A 24,249-nucleotide genomic window follows, 5' to 3' on the forward strand; every position below is an offset into this window, starting at 1 on the left:
AAACGAAAGCACTTTAAGTTCCGGAAAGATGCGTTAGTAACGAAGTTTATTCAGAAGATGAATTTATGGTTAAATGCATTGAATGCATTGACTGCTGTAAATGACAAGAACAAGGAAAGATCGACGACAGGGAAGTCACTCAGTCACTCAATCGCCTTAACCTTGAAGTGAGGAAGGAAGACAACTGGAAAACTCAAGGTACATATGTAGTAACCACTGCACCTAGTACATAATAAAATACATGTACTTCAGACTTCAGGTGCCGGGTACTAGGTATATCAAGCGACTGGGGGGTAAATGAGTAGGCTGAATAAGTGAATGGATGAATTATAGATTAAACCATCATTATACATATATTAGAGTTTGTGTTGTTGAAGAATTGGGGTTCAATGCGTCTTGTCTCTTTTTCTTGTTTAAAAAAAGAATAGCGGAGACTGTCAACTCTTCTTTTTTTTTATCTCTTTTTTTTTTTTTTTTTATCTTGCGATGAAATTTAAGCTTGATAACGCAAAACGTAAAAATGCAACTTGCACTTCATCGATATATCTCAACACTTGTATTGCAGACAAACATTGCAGATGGGTTCAATAAAAGGTGAAGAAAGGGATCCTGTGGCAAATGGATCCCGGCAAGTGCGGCACAAGTTTCGGTGTGCACAAACTGGATAGATCCAAGGGACAGGGTATAGGGGTATAAGGGCATGAAAATATGTGTTCTTGTTTGATTTCTTGGTGATGTGGAAGAGATGTTGATCGATGGATGGTTGTGTCGCTGATGCTAATAAGGCCAGCTCCTACCAGGTAGTGGGTTCAGGATTGCAGCTGCAGCAGGGTCTGACAATGATCCTCATCTTATGGTGTAGGTAGTGTATGTGTAGTAGTATATGTATAGTGTATATAAGGTAGTAGGAGGTAGGTATGTAAGTGGTTTAACAGAGGTATGCTTGTGCAAGGTATCAGGAGAAAATGATACCTTCCCCAGCATGCGACTTTGTGAAATGGTCGGTCGAGAGACCTGTAATCCTGATGGCTGAGGAAAGGTAAGGAAAATAAAAAGCGGAAGAAAACCTCGGAAGGGATGAAAGCTGATAACAGAGTAAGAGTAGAGATATACATACCGCGATTCCGTCCCATTTTGATTCTTTGAACAAACCCAACAACAGCTTCAGCAATATTTCAAGTCCTCCCTCCTATTCCATCAGGCGAGCGAGGTGCTTTCGACGGTCGGGTTGGTATCCAAACTACCTTTAGGTAGGTGACGGGCAAGGGTGGCCCACAAGGAACAGTTCAGCCGATGATCTAGATCGCGAAGCTTGGGTGGACTTTATTACTAGTAGGCTATTCGTGGCTATTCGTGAAAGCCGAGTTGATATGTATAGGTAATAGGTAATAGGTAATAGGTAATAGGCATGTAGTATAACAAAAATGGATGTAACAAAATAAAAAAGTATTAATCTAAAATCGACGGTGCAGAAGGGCAAAAAAAGGGCCAAAAAGAAAAATCCAAAGCAGACAAATCCGAACTGTCTCGCAACAAGCGGGCGGATACGCGGGTTTTGTAGCTCGGCAGCTGCTCGGGTTCTAAACTGTCTCCACGCGATACGAATTTGTGGAATGAGAGGGAAGGGTAAAGTCTCGGAACCCCGTATAACTTGTATGAGTCGGTATCCTGCGACAAAGATCAGGTGGCCAGGCTTGTCTTTCACTATATAGTGTGGCCCTTCCCCCAGATAACCCCAGTTTTTGGTACCTAATAACTATGTCCAAAGGAAACTGAATTCGATTCAAGTATTGATTGCTTTGTCGAGCATCTTCGTACTTTTCGCACTCACACTTAGAATGTTGGTAGACTCTATCGGTGATCCTCCTCCGATGTGTCGCCAAAAAAGCACGGAAGCGCCGGGCAAACTGATATAATTATCCTGGCTTGATATCACAAAAATGATGCGCGTTCTCGTACAGACTGACAGTAAAGATGTGCGAAGGCTGGGCGTTGCCGCTAAGTCAGCGATACCTGGCTGAAGATGAATATAATTTTTTTTTTATTTGTCAGAGGCAAACAAGTCAGGAGCAATACGCTATTTTGATGGATCTTCTCGTCGTGTTAGAAGGGAAAAAATAATAAATATTTGCCCACTAAGTAGGTTAGCAGGTTCGTAGCGTTGACAAGTTGAGGCTCGTACCTATCTACACTCATCCGTGGATGGGGTAAACGCCGATGATAAAAAAATAAAGATGACGGAACCAGGGGCATACGTCAGTCAGTCGACAATATGGCAATCATCAATGATGGCTGGTAAGTGTACTAGGTTAAAATGATAACTTCATATTAATGGGAACTCCCGCTACACATAGTACGCCTCGGAGATACCGCGTCTTTTACTCGCTACAAGTAGTTTAGTTTCTCGTGCTACTGCAAGACTACTGTAGGCCACTTGGGTTAGAATATCCAGGAATATCCAGGTATTCAGGTATTCAGTTGGAATACGGTGGTGGGTAGGTGGCCTTGTCGGCCTTGGCTAGAACGCCATACTGCATCCAAGGATGACATGCAACCAGTTGAGGTCCCTTGGGTCCCTTAAGATGGTACCGTAAAGAAACAGTACAGGGTCGAAACTTGATAGCATGGGTCTGTTGATCAACCGTACAGTACTAACTGGTGACATACTGATGGTTACAATACCAGCCAAACAGCTTGTTTTATGTGAACAAGTCACCTAATACGAAGCACTGTATTCGGTAAGATTTGCCCATCTAACCAGAGACCGGAGCATTACTCCTCATCGTGCTCTGCGTGCTTTACAGTATTATCTAAAACAACCCATAACTATGAGGAGCATTGTTCATCGTTGATCAGTGTTTCTTATTATAGGATTGACGATTGCCAGTTTGACAACTGTTGGCACTATCATGCAGTTATCTATAGTGTGAGCGAATCTGATCTGAACCGCGGTGTCTGCCAACGGAAACGGTTGGACACATCAAGCCCCCCGGATGCAACGGACTCTTCCACACTCCCACATGTGGATGGCGGTGCGGATGACCAGCCTCGATATTTTATATACCTACATATTCCCTAATATCCTGTTGTGAAATCCGCTCCGTGTACATGAAATTTTGAATATGGGCTATGCGTGTCTCACTTACGGGACGATTTCATGAGACTTGACGTGGCATGCCTGCAAATGTCATCGGCGCTTTTTTGTGTCCGCATGCGCCCAAGTTGTATCGGAGCGGCTCGAACATGCTAACTAGACCAGTCACGAAACGTGCCTTGAGCACAGCAACAGACCCCGCAGGCGCTTGGGTTACCTACCAGTGCACCTAGGTACTTGACCACCTGGTCATGACCGTCATGTCAGTTCATCATGTTGCCGCAGTTGTTTGCTCCACGCCAGCCAAGTTTCAACAAGTACGAATCAATTGATCGTTTGGTGGCCTTAGTAGGTGACCTACCTCCCTAATAGGTATGCCTATATGTGCTCGGCGCCTTACCTGTAGGGAACATTGATGGCGTTTTGTTCCGCGGCGCAGGAAGGATTTCAAGGGGATTTCAAGCCCTGTTCAAGTCGAGCTGACGAGATCGAGACTTGCAGCCGCCTCGTAACCCCAGGAGACCTCCTAATGTCAGCCTAGACAATTTCAACCACTAGCTTTCTGCGCGTAGAAACATAGTGCCGACAGGAAATTGGGGGTACAGCGTCATTCTTTTTTCCCATAGGATGATTAAATACGGATGGGAATCCGTGATATGTACTGAATACTACTACTAGTTAGTAATACATACTTACATACATAGTATTGCGGCATGTAAGATTTCACCCCTTCGGCACCGCTAAGCCCCCGAGACGCGCGTTATTGTTGGTATTCCTCTCCAGCCTGTCTGTCTGTCGTGAATGGTGAAATCTCAGGTATTATGAATAATAAAGTGGTTAGAATCGAGAAAGGAAAGTAGTAGCGCACTGTACCAAAGAAAGAGAATACCTACCTAGGTACCAATGAAGAAACATGGATACGTCACAAATCCATAACTATCTGCTAATATTAGTATAGTAGAATCTAAGTAGATGCCAGCTTGTAGTTACATGTATAACCTCACAACCAAGAATCCAACTGGAATACTACATATATGTATACTACGCCGTACATATCTCATAATTTGAACCACATATCAATTGTCATTGTTTCCCCGTATATTGTTATTATTATGAAGCCAATGAATCAAACTAATAATCCGAATTAGTCGAATCAGTCCCTCATCTCCTTACGGCAGCGCGGCAAAGATTGAGATGAGGCCATTAGCATAATCACCAATACGTGAATCACTAGTTGTTGCCAAGAGACTGGTTGGCTACACGTATCATAGCCGGATAGCCGGGTCTTGGCCTAGAAATGATAATAATAAAGTAATAGAAAAGAAAAAAGAAACAAAGGAGGAATGAATGTGTCAATCTAATATCCTTCATTGAATGTTCTTGTCAAGCCTTCGGATTGTACAACATATGTAAGTACGACAACATTGAAGAACTTTGAACAGGAATAACTACATATGTAGTACTATTTACATGCATGTAGGGAACTAATATTCCTGCAAGTTGCAACAAGTAAAAAATGATGTCACCATACCTTGGTCAGTATCCGATAAAAGCATAATCCTACGTTGTATGCATGTAGGTGCTAGGTTAATTTATTACCTAGTACCTTGGAGGTTCCGAGCAATCGGAGCATTCATTATGCCCTACAGGGAATAGACTACTACCTAGTGCCTACAGCCAAAGTAGGTATAGCGTGAGTTTAACTTTAATGTTACTTGCATACCTAGTATGCGCATACACATCATACATACATATGTCTTTAATCTTATCAGTGTCAATGTTGATTATCTCAGATTGCAGTTCAATGTTGCAATCTACCTACTATCTCTCCGAAGTCTCAGCTTCCGAGGTCGCCCCAACGAACTCATCAACATAGCGCGCATTTTATCAGGTAGTATCAATCATTTAGGATACTTCTGGCTGCCACCTAAGCGCCCTCAAGGTCTGCTGGTAGACCTCTCATCGTGGGCATGAGAAAGTCATCACCCTCCCTTTTGTTGGCCTATAATTCTGGTCCAACCCGACGAATCCTTTCCTCTATTCGCTTGCCACCATGGCATCAACGCTTCCAACATACCACGAACGATAGTCACTCTACTACCGAACCAACTGGCGAAATTGTAACACCTCCTCCAAATTCCGGCCCCAGACTGCCGTTCCGTTTCGAGACCGGCTTCGCGCTATTCGCTAAACGAACTCCGAGACCGTTTCCTCCACCTTTCCTATCCCCTCCTTCCGGATCTTTTTCCGACCCTCTCAGCACTCATCACCAGAGTCGCGACAAACGAGCCTTTGTCCACGGTGAAATTATCCGTGGGTGGACTAATGGAGACGATGCTGTCTATGCTAGCGATAACTTCATATGCGCCAATGACGGCGTTGGCGCTTGGTCAGCACGACCAAGGGGCCATGCAGGGTACTTGTCCTACGACTTGGGTGTAACCAACCCTAATTAACAATGATCACAGCTTATGGTCGAGGTTGATCCTACATTTTTGGGTGGCGGCGATGCAAGAGGATATCGCAGAACCACGGTCGTCGGACCACCCGTACCGTCCAGACCCCAAACAGTACTTACAACAAGCGTACGAGCGTACCATCGAGGCTACCTCTGGGCCCAGTGACTGTCTAGGGACTACGACTGCAGCAGGCGCGCAACTCTACTACAAAGTCGATACGTCCAACTCAACGTCGTCAGTGTCACCGCTTTTGTATGTTACCAACTTGGGCGATTCTCAAGTCATGGTTGTACGTCCGAAAAGTCGAGAAATGGTATACAAATCAAAAGAACAGTGGCACTGGTTCGATTGCCCGAGACAATTAGGGACGAACAGTCCAGATACTCCAACCGAGAACGCAGTCATTGACACAGTAGATCTCCGTGAAGGCGATATTGTCCTGGCCATGTCCGACGGGGTTATTGACAATCTCTGGAGCCACGAGATAGTTGAGAACGTGTCCCAAAGTGTCGAGCGTTGGGAAGCGGGAGAAGGGGGCCAAGCCAATGGCCCCCGCAAAGACGGCGCAAATGGCGGTATGATATTTGTCGCCGAGGAGCTTGTCAAGGCTGCGAAGCAGATTGCGTTGGACCCCTTCGCAGAGAGCCCCTTTATGGAGCATGCGATCGAAGAAGGATTGGCCAGTGAAGGCGGTACGTTGTGCATGGTTCACTCACTACCTGTTCCAGATATATAAGCTGACGAGGGCATAGGGAAACTTGACGACATTAGTGTCGTAGCTGCGTTGTGTCAACGGAACACAGCATGACACCTTCACCTATCGACAAGACATATCGTGTCCCAATGGCGAACTGGGCACACATCCCTGGGAATTCTATCAGCTGGGTGGTAATGTTAAATAAAGCGGTATCATAATAGAACGACGTTGCACCCTTAGGTATCTTTCAAAGGATTAGATATACATCTATAGACGAAGTCTTAATAACTACATATATTAGGTATACACGGGTTACGATACATATTACGATGGCACGACGTTGGAGGGATATGTACCTATCTACTATGTACGTACCACTAAGTAGGTACTATACGTAGGTAGGTAATTATTTAGATAACTTAGAAGTTGGAAATACATATTGAACATATCTACACGAATGTCTCCTCTATGAGCATTCTAACGAAAGCTCGGGATCGCGACAACTACATAATTCGATTGATTCATTATTACTAGAGTCATAACTTCGGTATTGAATATTCGCCTTAGTACATAATTTGAGTTGCATATAGTTATGTACTAGTTACTTAACTACGAAGAGAATCTCCACTAGTTGGCCCAATTTTCTTTTCACTTACATGTTACCGATAAGAGCTTAACTTTAAATTTTTATCGTTATCAGTTCAGTTGTATGGTATCAAAATTTCCCGGAAGTTTCCAAAGTCCAACTCACGCGACTTGAACATCACAAATCAATACCAATAAGGCAAAGTCAAGATGCCTCGAGCCAAACGAGCAAAGCAATACCGGAAGCTCATGGGGCAATTCTCCATGACCTTCGGGTTTCGCGAACCATATCAAGTCCTAATAGATGCCGATTTCATCGCGGAGGCGAACAAATGCAAGATGGATCTAATACCCCGGTTAGAGGGCATTCTCCATGGCCAAGTCAAGCCTTGTAGGTTTGAATCACTCACATCTCTCTTCATAAGTTCAATTCACTAATCGCAATGTTGTAGTGATTACTCAATGCTCTATGCGACATCTCTACAATCGGAAATCAGAACCCGGAGTCGAAGCAGCTATAGAACAAGCAAAGGCTCACTTTGAGCGCCGAAGATGTGGTCATCATCCCGACGAATACCCAGAACCTCTAAGTGCGCTCGAGTGTGTATGCTCAGTAGTTGATCCTAAAGACAATGGCGTAAACAAACACCGGTACATCTGCGCAATCAACGACGAAGAACTTCGAGCGAATCTACGACAAATAACAGGAACCCCTTTGCTATTTATTAGGAGGTCAGTTATGATCATGGAGCCGATGGCAACAGTCAGTGCGAAAGCCAGGTCAAAGGACGAGCGAAGCAAGTTTAGGGCAGAACTTAAGACGCCTGCGAGCAAGAGAAAGAGAGAAGACGAGGATGATGATGACGAGAAAGAGGGGTCGGCTCCAAGTGGAGCAGCGACAGGGGCTGAGAAGCCGGAAAAGAAGAAGAAAAGAAGTCACGGCCAAAAGGAGCCTAATCCGCTTGCCGTCAAGAAGAAGAAGTCAAAGTCAAGCTCAGATGAGCAGGGTCCGAAGACGTCAAAGGCACAGAATGCAACTGTGATGGGAGAATCGGAACCGGCAGAAGGGCCAAAGCGAAAACGTAGACGAAAGCACAAATCCCAAGCTACTGCTACGAGTGATGAGGCTTTTGGAGCTGCGGGTGTGGCTGGTAATGCTACCGTTGAAGTATCTACAGTGGGTGGTGATGATTAAGGGCGAGTGGAGAGTGTTGCCCAGACAGGGTCTAGCATTGGCAGGCGTTTTCAAAGGTGTAAATCATGGGCATTTTACGATCTGTGTACACTAGTGAAAGATCAATTGATACCACGATGTGTTGTCTTCCGTCTCCAAGTAAGATTTTGGGCATAGGTTTCGTTTCGAGTACCGATTGGATCAAGCCTAGAACTTGCAGGACACCAACAATCCATGGATCCGAGGTGATTTAACAAAGTGTGGTCTGATATAAGTTGATATCAGTGTCGGTAGTGGGGGTTTGTTTAGGAGTCTTGGAGTCTGCAGGGACAAATTATGGTTAACTCAGCCTCAATGAACGCCTAAGCATTTCCTACATACAGTGGGTGGCATTAAGTTTGAAACTTTTTTTTGTATTGCAAGGTGCCGCTGAGCCACAATATTTACAAACTAACCCATACGGGCTAGCTCTGCAAGTCCGCCACATTTGCAACTACTTACCCAACGACACCTGCCACACCTGATGGTGCCCAGCTTATTGAATGATCAATCCGTTTCAAATCAAATAACTTTCCGAATATAAGATGCGTAAACATAAATTGAATGGAATAATATATATATCTGTCTCAGAAGAATTTTGAATTTTGTTGCACTATATTGCGACAAGATTTGTTCCATCTGTTTAAATAGAAGGAAATACTTAAAGGAGATGGTGATGCCAGGGGTAGTCACGTGATATATGTAGCGTGGCTGCTTTTCAAATCAAGCGCTAGCCACTATTGAGCTAGACTCTGTCCAGAACCGGTCTAGCGGCTTGGTGCTACTTTGCTGTACAGAAAAAAGTTTCAAACTTAATGCCACCCACTGTAGTACTAACGCAGCACTGAAGCTTAGGTACTACCTACTAGGTACTAGTAGTAGGTACCTAGTACTTGCCTACCAGATACCTACCTAGAGTTCAACGGTAGTTGCATCGACCCCCCCTGGACATGTGGCTTCCATCTGTTGTTCAAGGTTAGGTACACGTGCAAATATTGGGAGCTAAGTTCAGCTAACTCCAGAAGTCTGCCAAGAAACAAGAAACTTCCCAAGTTGTGAATCGACTAACCTTACCTTGTAAACGGTTGAATTAAGTTCAATTAGCTCGATTAACTCTACCAATTCAACTATAATCCACATTTTCAACTTTTCCATCCAAGACAAACCTGAACTTTTTCCAAGAATTGAAAGGAGTCAAACAAGCAAAACGAGCAAGACAAGCAAAATAAGTAAAAGCAACTTCCTCAAGAACCATTATTGGCAATCTGGGCACACTGAACGCTTTGCTACTGTACTACTTTTTTTGCTACAGTCAATGTCAGTCATTCGTACAACTTGTACAAGATAATTACGTACCAAAACCATCTGGCTTAATCAAGCATTGCCCACCTGATCCAATTTACTAGGATCCTGAATCAATTACAGGGATACAAATCGAAGGGGACTTGCGTCTCTTGACGATCCCTTCGAATGTCGCTCCGCCTTATTACCGTGGGGAATGTGAAATTCATTGCTACCATATTTACTGCCCAAATCACGTCCGTAACTCAAGGAAGAAGCTACTGAGCTTCTACCAAGCGTGAGGGCACAGAAATCCTATCATACCTATAACCAATTTTATAAAATATATGCGCAACAAGCCCGTCTCATGGCGACAGTAGGAGGACCTCAGGAATTTGATGACTTCGGTCTCCCCATTCCGAAATACGTAAGCCCAACAGTGGCTGAACCAGATGGCGATAAGAGTGAACCAAGCAATGCGACAGAGAGCAGCTCGAATACATCGAAGAAGGAAATAGAGAGGTCAGAGAAATCAGAGATTACCACGGACTCTGGGAAGGTGAAGGAGGAAGGAAAGGACACAGCAAACTCTGGCTTGAAACCTCCCAAACGAAGTACGAAATCCCAAAATGCATCTGCTGGTAACAGCGATGACGACGACTTCCAAAGCGCGCCCTCTACACCCATACCAGAAACTATCCTCCAGGTCGAGTCCAAAGAAGACGACGAAGCCAAGACACCTATGCCCACGCAGATCGAGTTCAAAAAGGAAACAAACACCCCAAAATTTGAGCCAACAAAGGATGAGCCCAAAAACCAGCCGAAAGAAGGCTCGGAATCTTACGAGAATGCAGACCTGTCGCAAAAGTCTAAGCGCAGAAACACCTTAGATAAGAAAGTACAAGCTATATCAGGGCCAAGCATCACACAGATTGAAGCCAGCAAACATGCGAACGAAGCAAAGAAACCACCTCGAATTGACCATAGTCGAGATACCAGCATAGCGAGTTCGAGTCATGAAATCTCCGAATTTTCTCACCAACAGCTTACCACACATCACGAGGAGAAACAAGCCGACACCGATGAAGAATGGCAAGCTATGCCAGCATACGCACCTTACGATATATACGACGATGACAACAGGCTAGTAGCCAAAGAGCACAACCCTGATGAGGATGAAAATTATGGATATGCGGGGCTTGGTGGCGCTGGTAAGGGGTATACAAGAGTATTAGACGACGAGGATGCTCAGTCAGAAACCAGCATGGATGATAATACACGATACCTGTTCAAGGATCCCAAGAGTACGAGTATGACAGAAATGGACGACGAACAACGAGATGCCCTCTCTCAACTACAGGCTACGAAAGACCTGCTAACCGAGGGGCAAAGGATTGCATATGTTGGAATAACCCGTCTAGAGCTATCTGAAATGATCAAGGAGGCCGAGACCATTGAGCAGCCGAAGAAAATCAAGAAGGAGGTTCAGGTTGCTGCTGAAGCAATGAGGATGTGGTCTCAAAAGATTATGGTTCGACTGTACGCCCATATGGAAATTACAGCTGCGGAACAAATCATGATAGAGCAGTTAGCCGAACACGGCGTCATGCCCAAAGATCTCACCCCGGTCCTCATGCAGAACGCAAGAGTCAAGAACCCAATGGCGGAGGATGATCGATTCTCTACAACAAGTCTATCCCTAAAAAGTCCACGGTCATCTCTTTCAAGTCCAGTGTCTTCTAGGGCAGGTACAGAACCTCCACCATATGAAAGTAACGAGGGCGAGGACATGCCAGAGGTTAGGATGCCCTCCCAGTTACCAAGCACCGAGAAGATTGATATCGATCTGCGGTGGACCGTCCTTTGCGATCTCTTTTTAGTATTGATCGCAGATTCAATCTACGATGCTAGATCACGAGTCCTGCTCGAAAGAGTCAGCAAAAACTTGGAAATCCCTTGGATAGATATATGCAGATTTGAGAAGCGTGTTACCGACGCTTTGGAAATGCAACAGCAAGCAGAAAGAGAGAACTGGAACGAGGAAGAACACCTCGAAAATAGGAGGAAGCTCGCGCTCAAAAAAAGATATGTCATGATGGGCTTAGCCACTGTCGGAGGAGGTTTGGTCATCGGTCTCTCTGCCGGGCTCCTAGCACCTCTTATCGGCGCCGGTCTCGCCGCCGGCTTTACAACGATCGGCGTAGGTGGTACAAGCTCTTTCTTGGCAGGAGCGGGAGGAGCGGCCATCATCACCTCGGGCGCCGCGGCTTCTGGTAGTTTCATGGGCGGCAAGGCTGCAAATAGACGGACAGGGGCCGTAAAAACATTCGAGTATCGGCCACTGCACAACAACAAACGTGTCAACCTGATTGTAACCATTTCCGGGTGGATGACGAGTAAGGTTGATGATGTTCGTCTACCTTTTAGTACCATTGATCCAATAATGGGTGATATCTACTCCATCTTGTGGGAGCCAGAGATGTTAACTAGCATGGGTGACACCATCAACATATTAGCAACAGAGGTAAGAGGAAACGGAGAGATGAGACTTGCTCGACGTGTGAGCTAACTTGCATAGGCTCTCACACAAGGACTACAACAAGTTCTCGGCAGCACCATATTGATTAGTCTCATGGCTGCCTTACAATTACCTGTGGTTTTATCGAAACTTACCTACTTGATTGATAACCCCTGGGCCGTATCTCTAGATCGTGCGTGGGCTGCTGGCCTTATCCTTGCTGACTCACTGATTGATAGAAACTTGGGTACTCGCCCTATCACCTTGGTCGGGTACTCTCTAGGCTCGCGAGTCATCTTTGCCTGTCTTCTCGAACTTGCACGAAAGGGTGCATACGGGTTAATTCAAAATGTGTATATCTTTGGCTCGCCCATCGTCATAAAGAAGGAGGAATTTCTTAGGGCTCGCACCGTCGTGGCCGGTAGGTTTGTAAATGGCTACAACAGAACGGATTGGATTCTAGGTTACCTCTTCCGCTTGACCAATGGTGGAATTCGCCGGATTGCCGGTTTAGCCACTGTAGAGGGTATACCAGGCTTAGAAAACATCGACTGCACAGAGTTTGTGACTGGCCATATGGAGTATCGTGCAGCGATGCCCAAGCTCCTTAGGCAATGCGGCTGGCTTGTCGAGAGCGATGAGTTCGGCGAGATCGAGGACCCAGATCCAGATCGACACAGAGAGCGGCAAAAGGAACTCATTAGCGAGATTGAAGAAGCTCGCAAAGAGCTCGAAAACGACAGCTCCTCGAAAAAGGGGGGTTGGGGTATCTTCGGTCGGAAAAAGAAGACCTCGCGCCAGGAATGGGAGGTTTACGAAGACATGAAAAAGGGGCCAGTTGCATCGGACAAGACGGAAGACCAGGAAGGTAACAACCACGGCGTCCTATTCGATGTCGACGCCATCCGAGCCGAACTAGCGAGGGAGAAAGAAGAGGAACTAGAAGTGAAGGAGCTAAAGTCCACGCTACCACCAATGAAACTCGATCTCTCCCCGCCACCAGCGTCGTCAGCCAACCCCCGAGGTAGCCTACGCGAGACAAAGAGTGAAGTAGGGGTTTACAGAAGTTCATCATACGATTATAGGAATTCACAAGAACGTACACCTACAACAGCATACCCTTCATCCCGAGGGTTAGGCTTGGGGTACAACCCCTCACCGGTTGAAGATGAGATAGAGATGACCTTTGACACGTCGTTCACGGAGAAGCCGCTCCCTCCACCATCTCCACCACCCAAGGACTTCCCTCCATTGACGAGGCCTGATATTAAGACCACTCAGACAGCGCCTAATTTAGCGATGAAGGATCCATGGGCAGATGATGATGATGAGGAGTTTGGGAAAGAAAAAGAGATATCTATGACTTTTGCGTAGTATGATCATCTGCGAAGGAGATAGGGGTTGGGTCGTTGGTTGTAACATACATGCCTATCAAGTCGCGACGGATTTATATATCCGTCTGTTTATCTTTTATTCGGCCTTTTTTTCTTGATAGCGCGAGCTGCATTTATGCTTTTACGCATGCATTTTCCGGGGACACATTGATTCGGCGTTTCTTTCAGATACTTATGGGAAGGTTGGACGTTCTCGATTTCATCCATATTTCTAAGGGGATATTTTATTCGACCGAGATTGGTGAGAAGTACCCCAGCAATAGGTATACTAACCACTACCGGCGCCAGCCACGACGTCGCTGCTAGTGATGGCAGGACATCGGGGCTACGCGAGTAGGTGGTAGTAGGGGGTGATTGAGGGGTCAGGGTATGCGCAGAGGGAAGAGAGGGGGATTAAGGGGGGCTTTTAAAGGACAAGGAGAGGGGAGGTGAAGAAAGGGGAAAGGGGAAAGGGGTAATGAAAATGGATATATGAGAGTTAAAAAGTGTACTACTTAACTAGGTATGTGTATACTGAACTTTTGGCATTCGCCTCTTGGCTCTTAGCGGAGGTAACGAAAAGGGATATGAAGATTTTTCTTGGTGCGCGGCTGGGTTTAGTCAGGTTGGTAGGAAGTGAATAAATACTGATATACATATGCTTGCATGGAAGCACAAACGTACCTACCTAGCCTACAGGCATGGGAATAGTAAGGTGTTGATGAGGTTGATGAGGTAGGTGGGTGTGTGATAAGCAGACATATAGGTAAGCTCGATCTCCTAATATGAAGGGCCGTTTGAAAGACTTCTTGCTACAAGGTCCTAAACTACTACCTAGGTTAGGTAAGAGAGGTTTGAACCGCTCGTATTGCAACTAGGCTGGGTACTCTTTTTACTGTAAAGTTGAAACACCGTGTGTTTCTCGCGGTTAGAGGTCTCCACGTTCTCGGAAATACCTTGTAAGAATGCTTGGATCGTATTATATCTCTCATTTAATATATGACTGAGATAGAAACAAGTCCTAAATCCCACGACCTCGCCCACAAATTTTGCTAAGCAGGTTTATACTGACTGGTGGTAGGTCACCTTGTCAATGTTTAAGACTTGTCGACTTCTTTTCCAACATAACTTTAATAGCAATACTAGGTATGACTTCCGAGACCCGCGACGGTACCTTGCCTACCCAGTCACGGAGATCAGGACAGAAGGATTTGACGTTGACGTTTCTACACCGACGTATCCTCAAGAATACGGACAGCAACCCTGCCTTTACACGTCTCGAACCAAACGTCTGGAAGTAGAAACCTACATACCTAAACTTGGCAGATTCATTTTTATAAAAAGGGATAACTATCCCAATGCTGAGGCTGAAGGATTAAACCTACCCTAGAGACCAGACCAACTCCACACGGCGCTACCGAAGCGAAGGATTTTCTCTCCCCGCTCTCGCTCTGTGGACACACACTCGCGTTGAGAGCGAGGCCGAACCGCCACTGCCAGCATATCGTCCCTGGTTTTAAGTCACCGACCGAGCGGATACGATGCTTTATTATGACGTACCCGTGGTTTTGGGGGGAATGGTTCTTGATATATAGTTAACGCTACCTAATCTAGGAGTTGTGGGGAGTAGGGTAATTAGTAATTAGGTAGGTAGATTGGGGTGTGAAATAAAATGTAGGTGCCTGGAATGGATGGGAACATATCGCAATCTTAAGCACAGCCTTCTTTTCTCGGACAGGCTCGGCCTCGGTCTTTGTCAGCCTTCTTGTGATGGACGACTGTTGATAGGTAGTTTTACATGTCTACCTAGTTAAGCTTAAATGGTAATAGGTAGGTAGACATGCTCGGTGCAATCGGCATCAACCTTCGAAAGAAAGAAAAAAGGAGAAAAAAGCGTAAAGCTCCTGTGGGATTGCTTCCATCCTCGACTGCCGTAGGTAGTTATCTAGATCAGCCAAGAGTGAGAGCTGTGGGTAGTGTCGATCTTTGGGATTGCATAGGTAGGTACGGGGCAAGTTTGCTGTCTGGGAATAACTCGACTACCTAGTACCTACTCGGGTGATAGTTCGTAAGGAGGGGGGTTTGGCTGATGCAATGGGGGGTTTTCCCTCGTTCGACGGGGTTGCCGGCCCTAGATCGCACATACATACATAGCATAGCGATATCACATATTACTTTGTACAATCGCTTGAGAAATCTGAGAAAATGAGGAAACTAGGCAGGGCCTGTGCTTCAACCACCACTGTAATTCTTGTCTTGTTCTTTTAGAGATATATATGTTGCGGTACACGTATTCTACTGTTGGCATCACTAGAAGATATCGCTCATAATGACGCTGACCTTTTTATGGCGACGTGATGTCTAAGATGCTGACGCTCGCCGAAAACATGAGGCCGGGGTTATTAAAAATGAATTGAGGTTTTTGTGAGTGAGACACGCTTCCGTAATGGTAGATACAAATCTTTTGAGGTCATTATCATTTACGAAAGCCGTACAATATGATAACTGCCTACAAATGTAGGAGTGTGTTGGAGCACTTATTGACATTCATATATCTGACCACATTCTAAGCGTATCATGATGCTGTGGCTATCTGAAGTGAGGGATATGGAAGATACGCAGAGTGCCACGGAACCGATAGGATTAGACAGATATCACTGTTGAACATAGGAATCAATATTCTATATATATCAATAAACACTAATTACTGTGTATTGAGTCGAAAAGGGGGGGTTAAATGTCACGCACATAGTCGACACATACCGCTTATTCCTTCCATTACGCAAGTTCATGTCCATTTTGACAATAGGCGTAACAGCACAGTAAGATCAATGGTTAGTTACGTATGTGTATTATGATATAAGTTATTAACACAAAGCATTTTTAAAAAAAAAAAAAAAAAAAGGATTAATAAAGGAGAGGGAGAAAAGGGAGGGTGCCACGATAACACATAAAGAACAATTGGCGTTGCTATTTTTAAAGACCGAAAGCTTAGGTAATATGTGTGTAGCACTACACTAGGCTAGCAGAGTAGTACTACATAACTATGTGCATAACGACATGCATTAGAATCATTAGATACGCGGATTATCTATTATGTCAATTGCTTCATTGAAGGTTCCGGGGGCTCCCTGGCAAGGCAGGCCAAGTTAACCGAAGATTGTTAGGATGGTTAAAGGCTACCTGATATATCCTTGTCTTTGCCAAGAGGGGTCCGATCAGCCGCAGTCCAGTTCTTTTAATGTCTTGGCACAGTCCCGCTTTTTCTTTTCTCTCTGTATGGTCTCTGTCTGGCTTTTGCCGCTCCTCTCATATCTTTTTCTGTCTTTTTCTTCTTCTATTTTACGACATACTACACTGACTACAGTAACTATGCATTATCTATGTACCACCTATCTCTCTCACCTCCATTTAAAATTTGAAGCCGATTATCGCATCCGATTGATGGACCATTCAGACATTGATGGTTTCATTATCCATCGAGTAAAAACGTCTGCCTATGCGCACCGATATTTTTTGTCTTTTGGTTCAGGAGATTCTTGATGGTATCCCAAATCACTGGTTGCTCGCAAACGTTTGCCCAGAACAAACATGAGAACCTCTAAACCTAAGAGGAGAAGAAGGATGTTAAACCCGACCTTAATCACAGGTACTTAACTATGTACGATGTACATATGTAACCTCGCCGTTAGATGGACAACGGGTGCTAGCAAGGCCTAGACCAATCATAGCTGTCTGTATCGTTCAGGTTATAGATCCTTTTTCAATATTTTATAAGTCCCATCTACAAACGCCTTTCGACATTTCCCTGCCAAAATTATACTGTCCAGCTGGTCCGTCGTATGTACAATAGACGAACCCCATGTTACGATGAAATTCACACCACGCCAATCATTGGTTTACTTCTACGATTCACCCAAAGACTTGACCCAGATGCTACATAACGTTACTCTTTATGTGATGACCTTCAACGCTCAAACCCTACTTTGCGGCGCATTCTTAAACACATTTGACCGAATACTCGCATTGTTAAAACATCATGGTCCTAAAAAGGTCCTATAACATTATTCAAAGGATTCGCCGCGTCAGTCCTCATAACTACTTGTCAACCTATTCGCACTTATTATCAGCTTTCCTGCCTAGGTATGTACAGTTGTATTAGCATGAATAAATAGCTATCTAAGGATATTGGCATGATTCCTTTTTCGTACGGACTACATACGTGTAAACTATTTAATAGGCCTACGCCAAAAAAGAAGCAAGGGCTTATCCCCATATGAAATAAAGCACTAATCTAAATACATACTATGTAACTACATACTAGGTTGTAAGGTTTCGGATTATACAAGTGTAAAAGTGTATTAAATAATTTTAAACAGTTTTAAACTTACACTTTTTAAATCGATATAGCACTTTTTAAGCCGAAAACATTTTAAACTTATATATTTAATATTTTAAACCTATATATTTAAGATTTAAGACTTATATTTAAGGTTTAAATTTAATTAATTCCTTAAATATTTTAATTAAATATATTAAACTTAAGCTTTTATTTTTTTTTAGTTGTAATATTATTTTAGGTTCGAGTTTTTTCTCGTTTAAAAACCTTATAATTTATATATATAAATATATTTTTATTTATTTTATTTAAGTTAAGCTTATTTTTAATTTTATTATAAATATAATTTATAATTAAAAAAAAGCGTTTAAAAGGTATTAAATTAATTATTATCATAAATAACTTTAAAGTTATTTTTCTTAACTTTATATTTAAAGTAATAACGCGATTTTATAACTTTAAAGGTGTTTTTATTTATTTAAAAAGTAAAGTTTTAAGTGTAAAAAAATTGTTTTAATTTTTATAATAATAAAAGTTATATACCACTTAATGCTTATATTTTTAAGGGGTATATTATAATAGTTATAAAATAATTTGTAATATTGTAATAATAATAAACTTAGAATTAAAAGTTAAAAAATTAAAGGCTTAAACGACTTAATTAATATTTTTAATTTAATTTATTTATCGTATACGTTATAATTTATTTAATTATTTTTAATTAATGTGTTTATATTTTTTAGTTATTTAAGATAAGAATAGCTACTTTTTATATATGTTTTATCATCGATTAATAACGTATTTAACGTAAAATACATTAACTTTAAACGTGCGAATAGCTTTAATAATAAGTTAAAAAATATTTATTAATATATCGACTTTTTTTTAAAAAATATTATTATTAATAAGCTTATAAAATTAAATAAGTTTAATATTTTTCCCTTACACGTTTATTTTATAAACGTTTACTTAAATATTAAAATAAATAATAAAATAAGTAAAAGTATTTTTTAATTTTTTTGTTAATTTTAAGCAACGGTATTATAATTCTTATCGCGTAATAATTAATAATAATAAAGCTTTTTATTTTTTATTATATATAAATCGTTAGTTAATTTAAAAACGGGTAAGTTATAACTTTAATTTAATAAAAAAAATAATAATAAATATAATTAAAATTATTATGGTTTTATAAGGTTTTTATTTAAAATATAATTAATTAAAAGTTTTTTAAAAATATAACATTATAAGTTAATTAAACCTTTTTAATAATATCCTTTATAAAAAGTTAAAGGTTATGAAAATTATAAAAAATAATTTAATAATAAAAAATCTTTAAATTTTTTTTAAATAACGTGTAAATAACATGTATTATTAAATAAGTATTTATATAAAAACCGGTGATTTTATTTAAGCTTTATTTAATTAAGTTTTTAAGTATTAACATTAAAACCTTTAAATGGCTTTTAACATAAAGCTTTTTATCATTAATATTAATGGTTTTTTAATAATAATAAATCCGATAAAAAAATTAAATAAATATGTTTAATAATCGGTTTTTTTTATTATTATCGGCGGTATTAAAAATTATAATAATTGATTTAATTGCTTTAATAACTCGGTATATTTAAGAAAAATAATTTTTATAAATTTGGTCGAATAAGCGGCTTTTAAAATTATCTTTTTTTAATAATAAATAATTAATATTTAAAAGTTAAAAAGTTTTTATTATTTTTTTATATTAATAATAAATATACGAACGTCCGGTAATAAAAGCAGCTTTTATAAATTATAAATTAATAATTTCCTTTTAATTATTTATTAATTAAGGGTGAGCGACGCTTACTTTTAAAGCTTTAATAATAAATAAATTTCGAATAGTATTTATTTATGTTAAATTTTATCGTTAAAATGTCTTATATTTTTTTAGGTGTTGTTTTTACGTACCGTTATAAGCGACGGTGATTTTATTATAATATTTATAAGTGCGTTTATTATCCGGCTTAATAATAAACTAAGTGCGAAGTTTATTATTATATTCTTTAAGTATTTTAAATTAAAGCTTAAAATTTAATATTAAATAAATTATGGTGATGGTAACGGTAATAGTAATGTTTTAGGAAAAGTGGGGAAAAGTGTAAAATGTAAAGTGTTATTTTAAACAGCATTTTACATTATTCCGTACTTTTCCGAAAAGTGCTACATTTTAGAAACTCTAATAGGCTGCTGTCATTATGTTCCTGTAACATACTCTTCGTCTAGAAGTGGAGGGGGAGGGACATGGATAGGTTTTTATGGGCCGATGTTGATCTATGGGTTGGCAGCTGATGGTGCCATCCATCTATTTAGTCCTGCTTTGTGAGAGGCGTAGCCTTGGGCTCCGTTGGCTTACTGCATGTTGAAGCCTGGTTGGTAGCTCACTTTTCTGACATATTATGTACACGAACCCAGACCCGCACCGCTTCACCCCCCCCTTGTACCGGGCGTAGCTGAATACTGGAAGTTTGACTGGCTATGCTGATGCTCTAGACCCCCCTGCAGCTCCTTCGTGGTTTGCTCTACTCTTCTTTCTCTCCACGCCCCCGGGCCATTGATTCTCCTCACTTTTTCCTGTCTGCTTTCTTCGCTTCCGCGTTTGCTTGGTCACTTCTTCGAGGTTTTTATTATCTTTTAGCAGCATAAACTTTTTTAGGGCGTAGTGAAAAAAAAAAAACACGCCCCGCCGGAGGAGAGAGAGAGACTGTTTTTTTGGTCGACATACTCCCCCCTCCCAGGCCTATACGGTTGGGCATGATTTGAAAAGAGTTCAGATGCATCTGGCCTTCTGGGAGTTTGACCGACGACAATAACCCCGTGGGGTTGGTTCACACAAAACAATGCGGCTCGATGTGTCGATATATGGTACCCTCCTGGCCGGCCTAACAGGATTGGTGGCAGGGGAGGAGGTAGTGGCGGCGGCGGCGGCGGCAGAGAGCGATGCAGGTATAAGCAGAGTAACGACGACGACAACGCCGACGACGACTGCAGGCGATGGGACGTCAATGGCGACGGCTTCGTCTAATTCGGTATTGCAGATAAACCCGTTTCCGACGCCTGCTATTTTTATGCCGTCGTCGCATAACGTGTCTATTGGGTTCAGCAAGGGTGATAATATCACGGACTTCGAGGTCCGCGCTGTTTATCTGAAGCGATATACCGACGACTATGTTATTGGGAAGGGCGAAATCACAGATGAAGTTAATTCAGATGCCACCACTAGCACTCGGGATGTCATCGCAAGGAGACAGACAGTCCCGGTACCTCTGCCGCCATTCCAGTTCACAGGTACGTTGTTTGGTTCCGTCGATGGATTTTGGGGATGTTATGTTCGGAGCGTGAAGAGGTACTGGGTATTGACAAGTTGAGACAGTGTTCCAAAGCGCTGTAGAGCTCCCGCTCGGTGATCTGTCATATTACGGCAGCAATATCAACCAGGTGCTTTACTATGAGTTCCAGTGGCAGGACTCCACGACTAGCGGGAAAAGCTACACGCAGGTTATCGCAGTCGCCACCACAGACAGCTACGACGAGGCCGCTGCGAATCTCGCAGACACGGGTCTGGGGAACAGCCCGGCGCATCAGGAGGACACCGGCGAATCCTCGGCCGCGACTGTATCCGCCACGGCTTCGGCCAGCCCAACTAGCACCGCGACAAATGAGGGAGGTGAGGTGTTCCGCGCCGGTGCTACAACGCCGCTCACCCGGAGCGCCATAATCGGCATCGCGGTCGCCTGCGTGGTCGTCGGCCTGGCCCTGATCGCCCTTTTCGTATGGTTCTGCCTCCTCCGCCGCCGCAGCCGCCGCCGCGCCAACAACGGCGAGCGCAGCCGCGACGGCCAGTTCGCCTCCGATCCCGGCGCGCACCACATGATGGCCGACAAGGAGGCCGCCGTCGTTACCAACATGTCCGAGTCCTTCCCCAACCTCGGCTACCACAACAACGACGAAGAAGCTGCAGCGCAAACACAGTCGCGCGACCCCTACCCCCAAAACCGCAACAGCACCCGCAGCATGGGCCCCGTCTCCATCGACGACGACCCGCCATACTCCGACCGCTCGCCCTCTCCCTCCTCGCCACCGCCACTGCGCCGGTCTGTCCCCGTTTTCCCGTCAGATAGCCAGGGCGACGTGTCGACGCGCTCGCAGTCGCACTACGCGCATCTGATCGAGGAAGGGATGACGGAGGACGAGATACAGCGGCTCGAGGAGGAGGAGAGGCATCTGGATCAGGCGATTGAGCAGCAGGGGCGGAGTAGTGGGAGGATGGCGAGGCCGGAATAGATAGGGGTAGGGGAATAAGGGGGGGGGGGGGGGGGGGAGTTGGGGGGGTTGTAAGGAAGTAGGTGCGGTGGTGCGTATTAGGAAGGTATAAATAAGTGGCCTACTCACCTCCTTACCTAGGTATCTAACCACGCTAGTAGCGTTCGTGTGTATTTTGTGTGTGTTGTTGGGGCGATCCATGCCCATGTATCGGCGTTTTCTAGCCTAGGGGTAACTATATATATATATTATCGATGTTGGAGGGGAGGGGAATATTGCCGGGGGGCTTGAGTATATAACATCTATACCTATCTATACCTATCTATACCTATATCTATATCCTGTTAATTAGTAACTCCAAACCTACTTACTTCTCAATGTCTAGGTACGATATGTGTAGGAGAAAAACTCGAAGGATACCCCTTTTGAGTGTATGTACCTAGATAGATATGTATGCCCTGGCTTGATTACACATGTAGGCAGTAGTCCACATATGAAGATCTACCTATTACTATCAGCAACAAGTCAAGTTGTCAGATATCTTACCTAGGTTAGGTCGGTACGGAAGAAGTATGTACTGTATGTACATATGTAGGATGAAGTTGAAAAAGCCCCAGTTACACAACATGCTGTCTGTCGTACGCGATGAACCCCAGAAGCTAGGCACTACTCGTTAACCTGTAGCCACCAGGATATATATAGGTTAGATAGGTATATATCGTTGTCGTACGTGCCTAACCTATATGACTTGAAGAAGCTGATCATACCTATGTGTAGCCCCTATGCATTAAGCCACCAAAAACTAGGCGCATACCTATTTTTGAACTCTGGCGGACTTGATTGAGTAACATTTGGCGTAAAGCCGCAACCGACATCACAGGCATCTGATTTAAAGACGTATTGGGGGTGGGGGGTTCATTGGAACATTTCAATAGTATTACAACCGGGGAAAGGGGGGGTTGACCCTCTCTTCTGTCCCCGGGATTCGCTTCTTGAATAAGAAATTAATACAGCGCAAATGTCATTTAGCCCCTTAGTCTCCAGTCCCGTCCATCCCCCTTTCTAGGTTGGCCTGCCTGCAAAGATCATAGATAAGGCCAGACCGCGATGAACTTGAACTCGAACTCTTTCACCCCTCGTCTTGAATAGGGGGATCTCTTCTCGGATATTTTTGATTGATTGCCTAAACCCTCCCTGCCCTTACTCTTCTTTCGTAGGTACCTAATTTTCATTCCATTTCCCGAAGTAGGTGCGTCCATGCATGTATACCGAAAAATCATGACCGGCCAAAGGTGAACAGGCGACTAGCCATGCTACTAGCGAGAGTACCGGCGATGTTGCCCGAGTAGAGGGCGCTGCCGGCGAGGTTGGAGGCATTGCTGAACTTATCGCAGCGCGAGAAGGCGAGACTGTTGGTGATGGTGAGAACGAGGGCGATGGCTGTTTCCCTTTGTTAGTTTCTTCTACACGTTGACAGATACCCCTACTATACGGCCCAACCCGCCCCCTAAAACCCCCCCAAACCCTCCAACAAAAAAGAAAAGTAAACAGCAAAGCAGAAGTGGCGGGAGGACTCACCAACGAGCGGCAGCCACATAAATTTAAAACGGATGAGAGCGAGGATGGCGAGGGCGACCCAGAGGACGGGCTGGGCGTAGATGGCGAGCCAGAAGAAGCGGCTGTCGGTGGCGTTGATGGCGCGCGTCGCCGGGTCGCTGCTCTCGAACACCCAGCTGCTGTCGCCCGACGAAGGGTCCACCTCGTTCCACCAGCGCAGGCCCACGAGCCGGCGACCGGCGATGTTCTTGAGGTAGTAGAAGTCGGCGGCGAGAAGCAGGATGGTGATGATGAAGATCATCACCATGTTGTCTGTGAAGATGACGCCGAAGAGGTAGACGAGGAGGGAGGCTGTGTGGTGGGTGGGTTGTTAGCTTATGTAGGTTGGTAATGCGCCCGTGGTGTAGAACAAAACAGGACAAACTTACAGATGCGAAAGCCGAGAAAGGTAAGTAGGGTGATCGGGTGAGAGCTGAGGCGCCAGCTCAGTGCGCCTGGGCCTGGCGGACTCTGCGCTGCCTCCATTTGGTGCGGTTATAGAGAGGTATGCGGGTATATGTGTGTGCTATGTGTGTGCTATGGGTGGTGGTGGTGGTGATAGTTGTGATGTATGTTATAAAGTCAAAAAAGAGTGACGGTTATTAATTAACATCGCTTTTGTTGGTACATGTATTCGCTAATTGAAGCTTGAGAAATGAAGCTACCGTAGCGGGATGAAAGCTGCAGGTGTTCAATAGAACGGGAACAGGGGTTGTGTTATTCCGATATGCTGTCATTTGGCGACATCGGGTATTGCATTAAAGACAGATAACTATATTATGCATAATGTGGGCA

General features: G+C 43.7%; 5 protein-coding genes across 5 annotated transcripts; 4 read left to right on the forward strand and 1 right to left on the reverse strand.

Annotated features, from left to right (window-relative positions):
* The first annotated feature begins 4,882 nt into the window (after window positions 1-4,882).
* On the forward strand, window positions 4,883-6,754 carry GGS25DRAFT_484854 (phosphatase 2C-like domain-containing protein). Its single transcript, XM_049260493.1, has 3 exons — window positions 4,883-5,510; window positions 5,563-6,245; window positions 6,306-6,754. The coding sequence occupies exons 1-3, from the start codon at window positions 5,065-5,067 to the stop codon at window positions 6,359-6,361; spliced, it is 1,185 nt and encodes a 394-aa protein (XP_049117426.1). The 5' UTR covers window positions 4,883-5,064; the 3' UTR covers window positions 6,362-6,754.
* A 135-nt stretch (window positions 6,755-6,889) lies between these two features.
* Window positions 6,890-8,254, forward strand: GGS25DRAFT_484857 (Fcf1-domain-containing protein). The gene is made up of 2 exons (XM_049260494.1): window positions 6,890-7,226; window positions 7,288-8,254. Exons 1-2 carry the CDS (start codon window positions 7,046-7,048, stop codon window positions 8,028-8,030), a joined length of 924 nt encoding a protein of 307 aa, XP_049117427.1. The 5' UTR covers window positions 6,890-7,045; the 3' UTR covers window positions 8,031-8,254.
* An 824-nt stretch (window positions 8,255-9,078) lies between these two features.
* Window positions 9,079-13,623, forward strand: GGS25DRAFT_484858 (DUF726-domain-containing protein). Its single transcript, XM_049260495.1, has 2 exons — window positions 9,079-11,853; window positions 11,908-13,623. The coding sequence occupies exons 1-2, from the start codon at window positions 9,697-9,699 to the stop codon at window positions 13,219-13,221; spliced, it is 3,471 nt and encodes a 1,156-aa protein (XP_049117428.1). The 5' UTR covers window positions 9,079-9,696; the 3' UTR covers window positions 13,222-13,623.
* A 6,147-nt stretch (window positions 13,624-19,770) lies between these two features.
* On the forward strand, window positions 19,771-21,892 carry GGS25DRAFT_484868 (uncharacterized protein). Its single transcript, XM_049260496.1, has 2 exons — window positions 19,771-20,883; window positions 20,969-21,892. Exons 1-2 carry the CDS (start codon window positions 20,436-20,438, stop codon window positions 21,877-21,879), a joined length of 1,359 nt encoding a protein of 452 aa, XP_049117429.1. The 5' UTR covers window positions 19,771-20,435; the 3' UTR covers window positions 21,880-21,892.
* An 864-nt stretch (window positions 21,893-22,756) lies between these two features.
* GGS25DRAFT_484871 (DUF846-domain-containing protein) lies at window positions 22,757-24,199 on the reverse strand. The gene is made up of 3 exons (XM_049260498.1): window positions 23,844-24,199; window positions 23,437-23,766; window positions 22,757-23,298 (listed from the first exon to the last, which is right to left on the reverse strand). The coding sequence occupies exons 1-3, from the start codon at window positions 23,938-23,940 to the stop codon at window positions 23,135-23,137; spliced, it is 591 nt and encodes a 196-aa protein (XP_049117430.1). The 5' UTR covers window positions 23,941-24,199; the 3' UTR covers window positions 22,757-23,134.
* Window positions 24,200-24,249: the final 50 nt, after the last annotated feature.

The sequence above is a fragment of the Hypoxylon fragiforme genome, assembly GCF_022984875.1.
Source record: "Hypoxylon fragiforme strain CBS 206.31 chromosome Unknown GGS25scaffold_4, whole genome shotgun sequence".
Lineage (NCBI taxonomy): Eukaryota > Fungi > Ascomycota > Sordariomycetes > Xylariales > Hypoxylaceae > Hypoxylon > Hypoxylon fragiforme.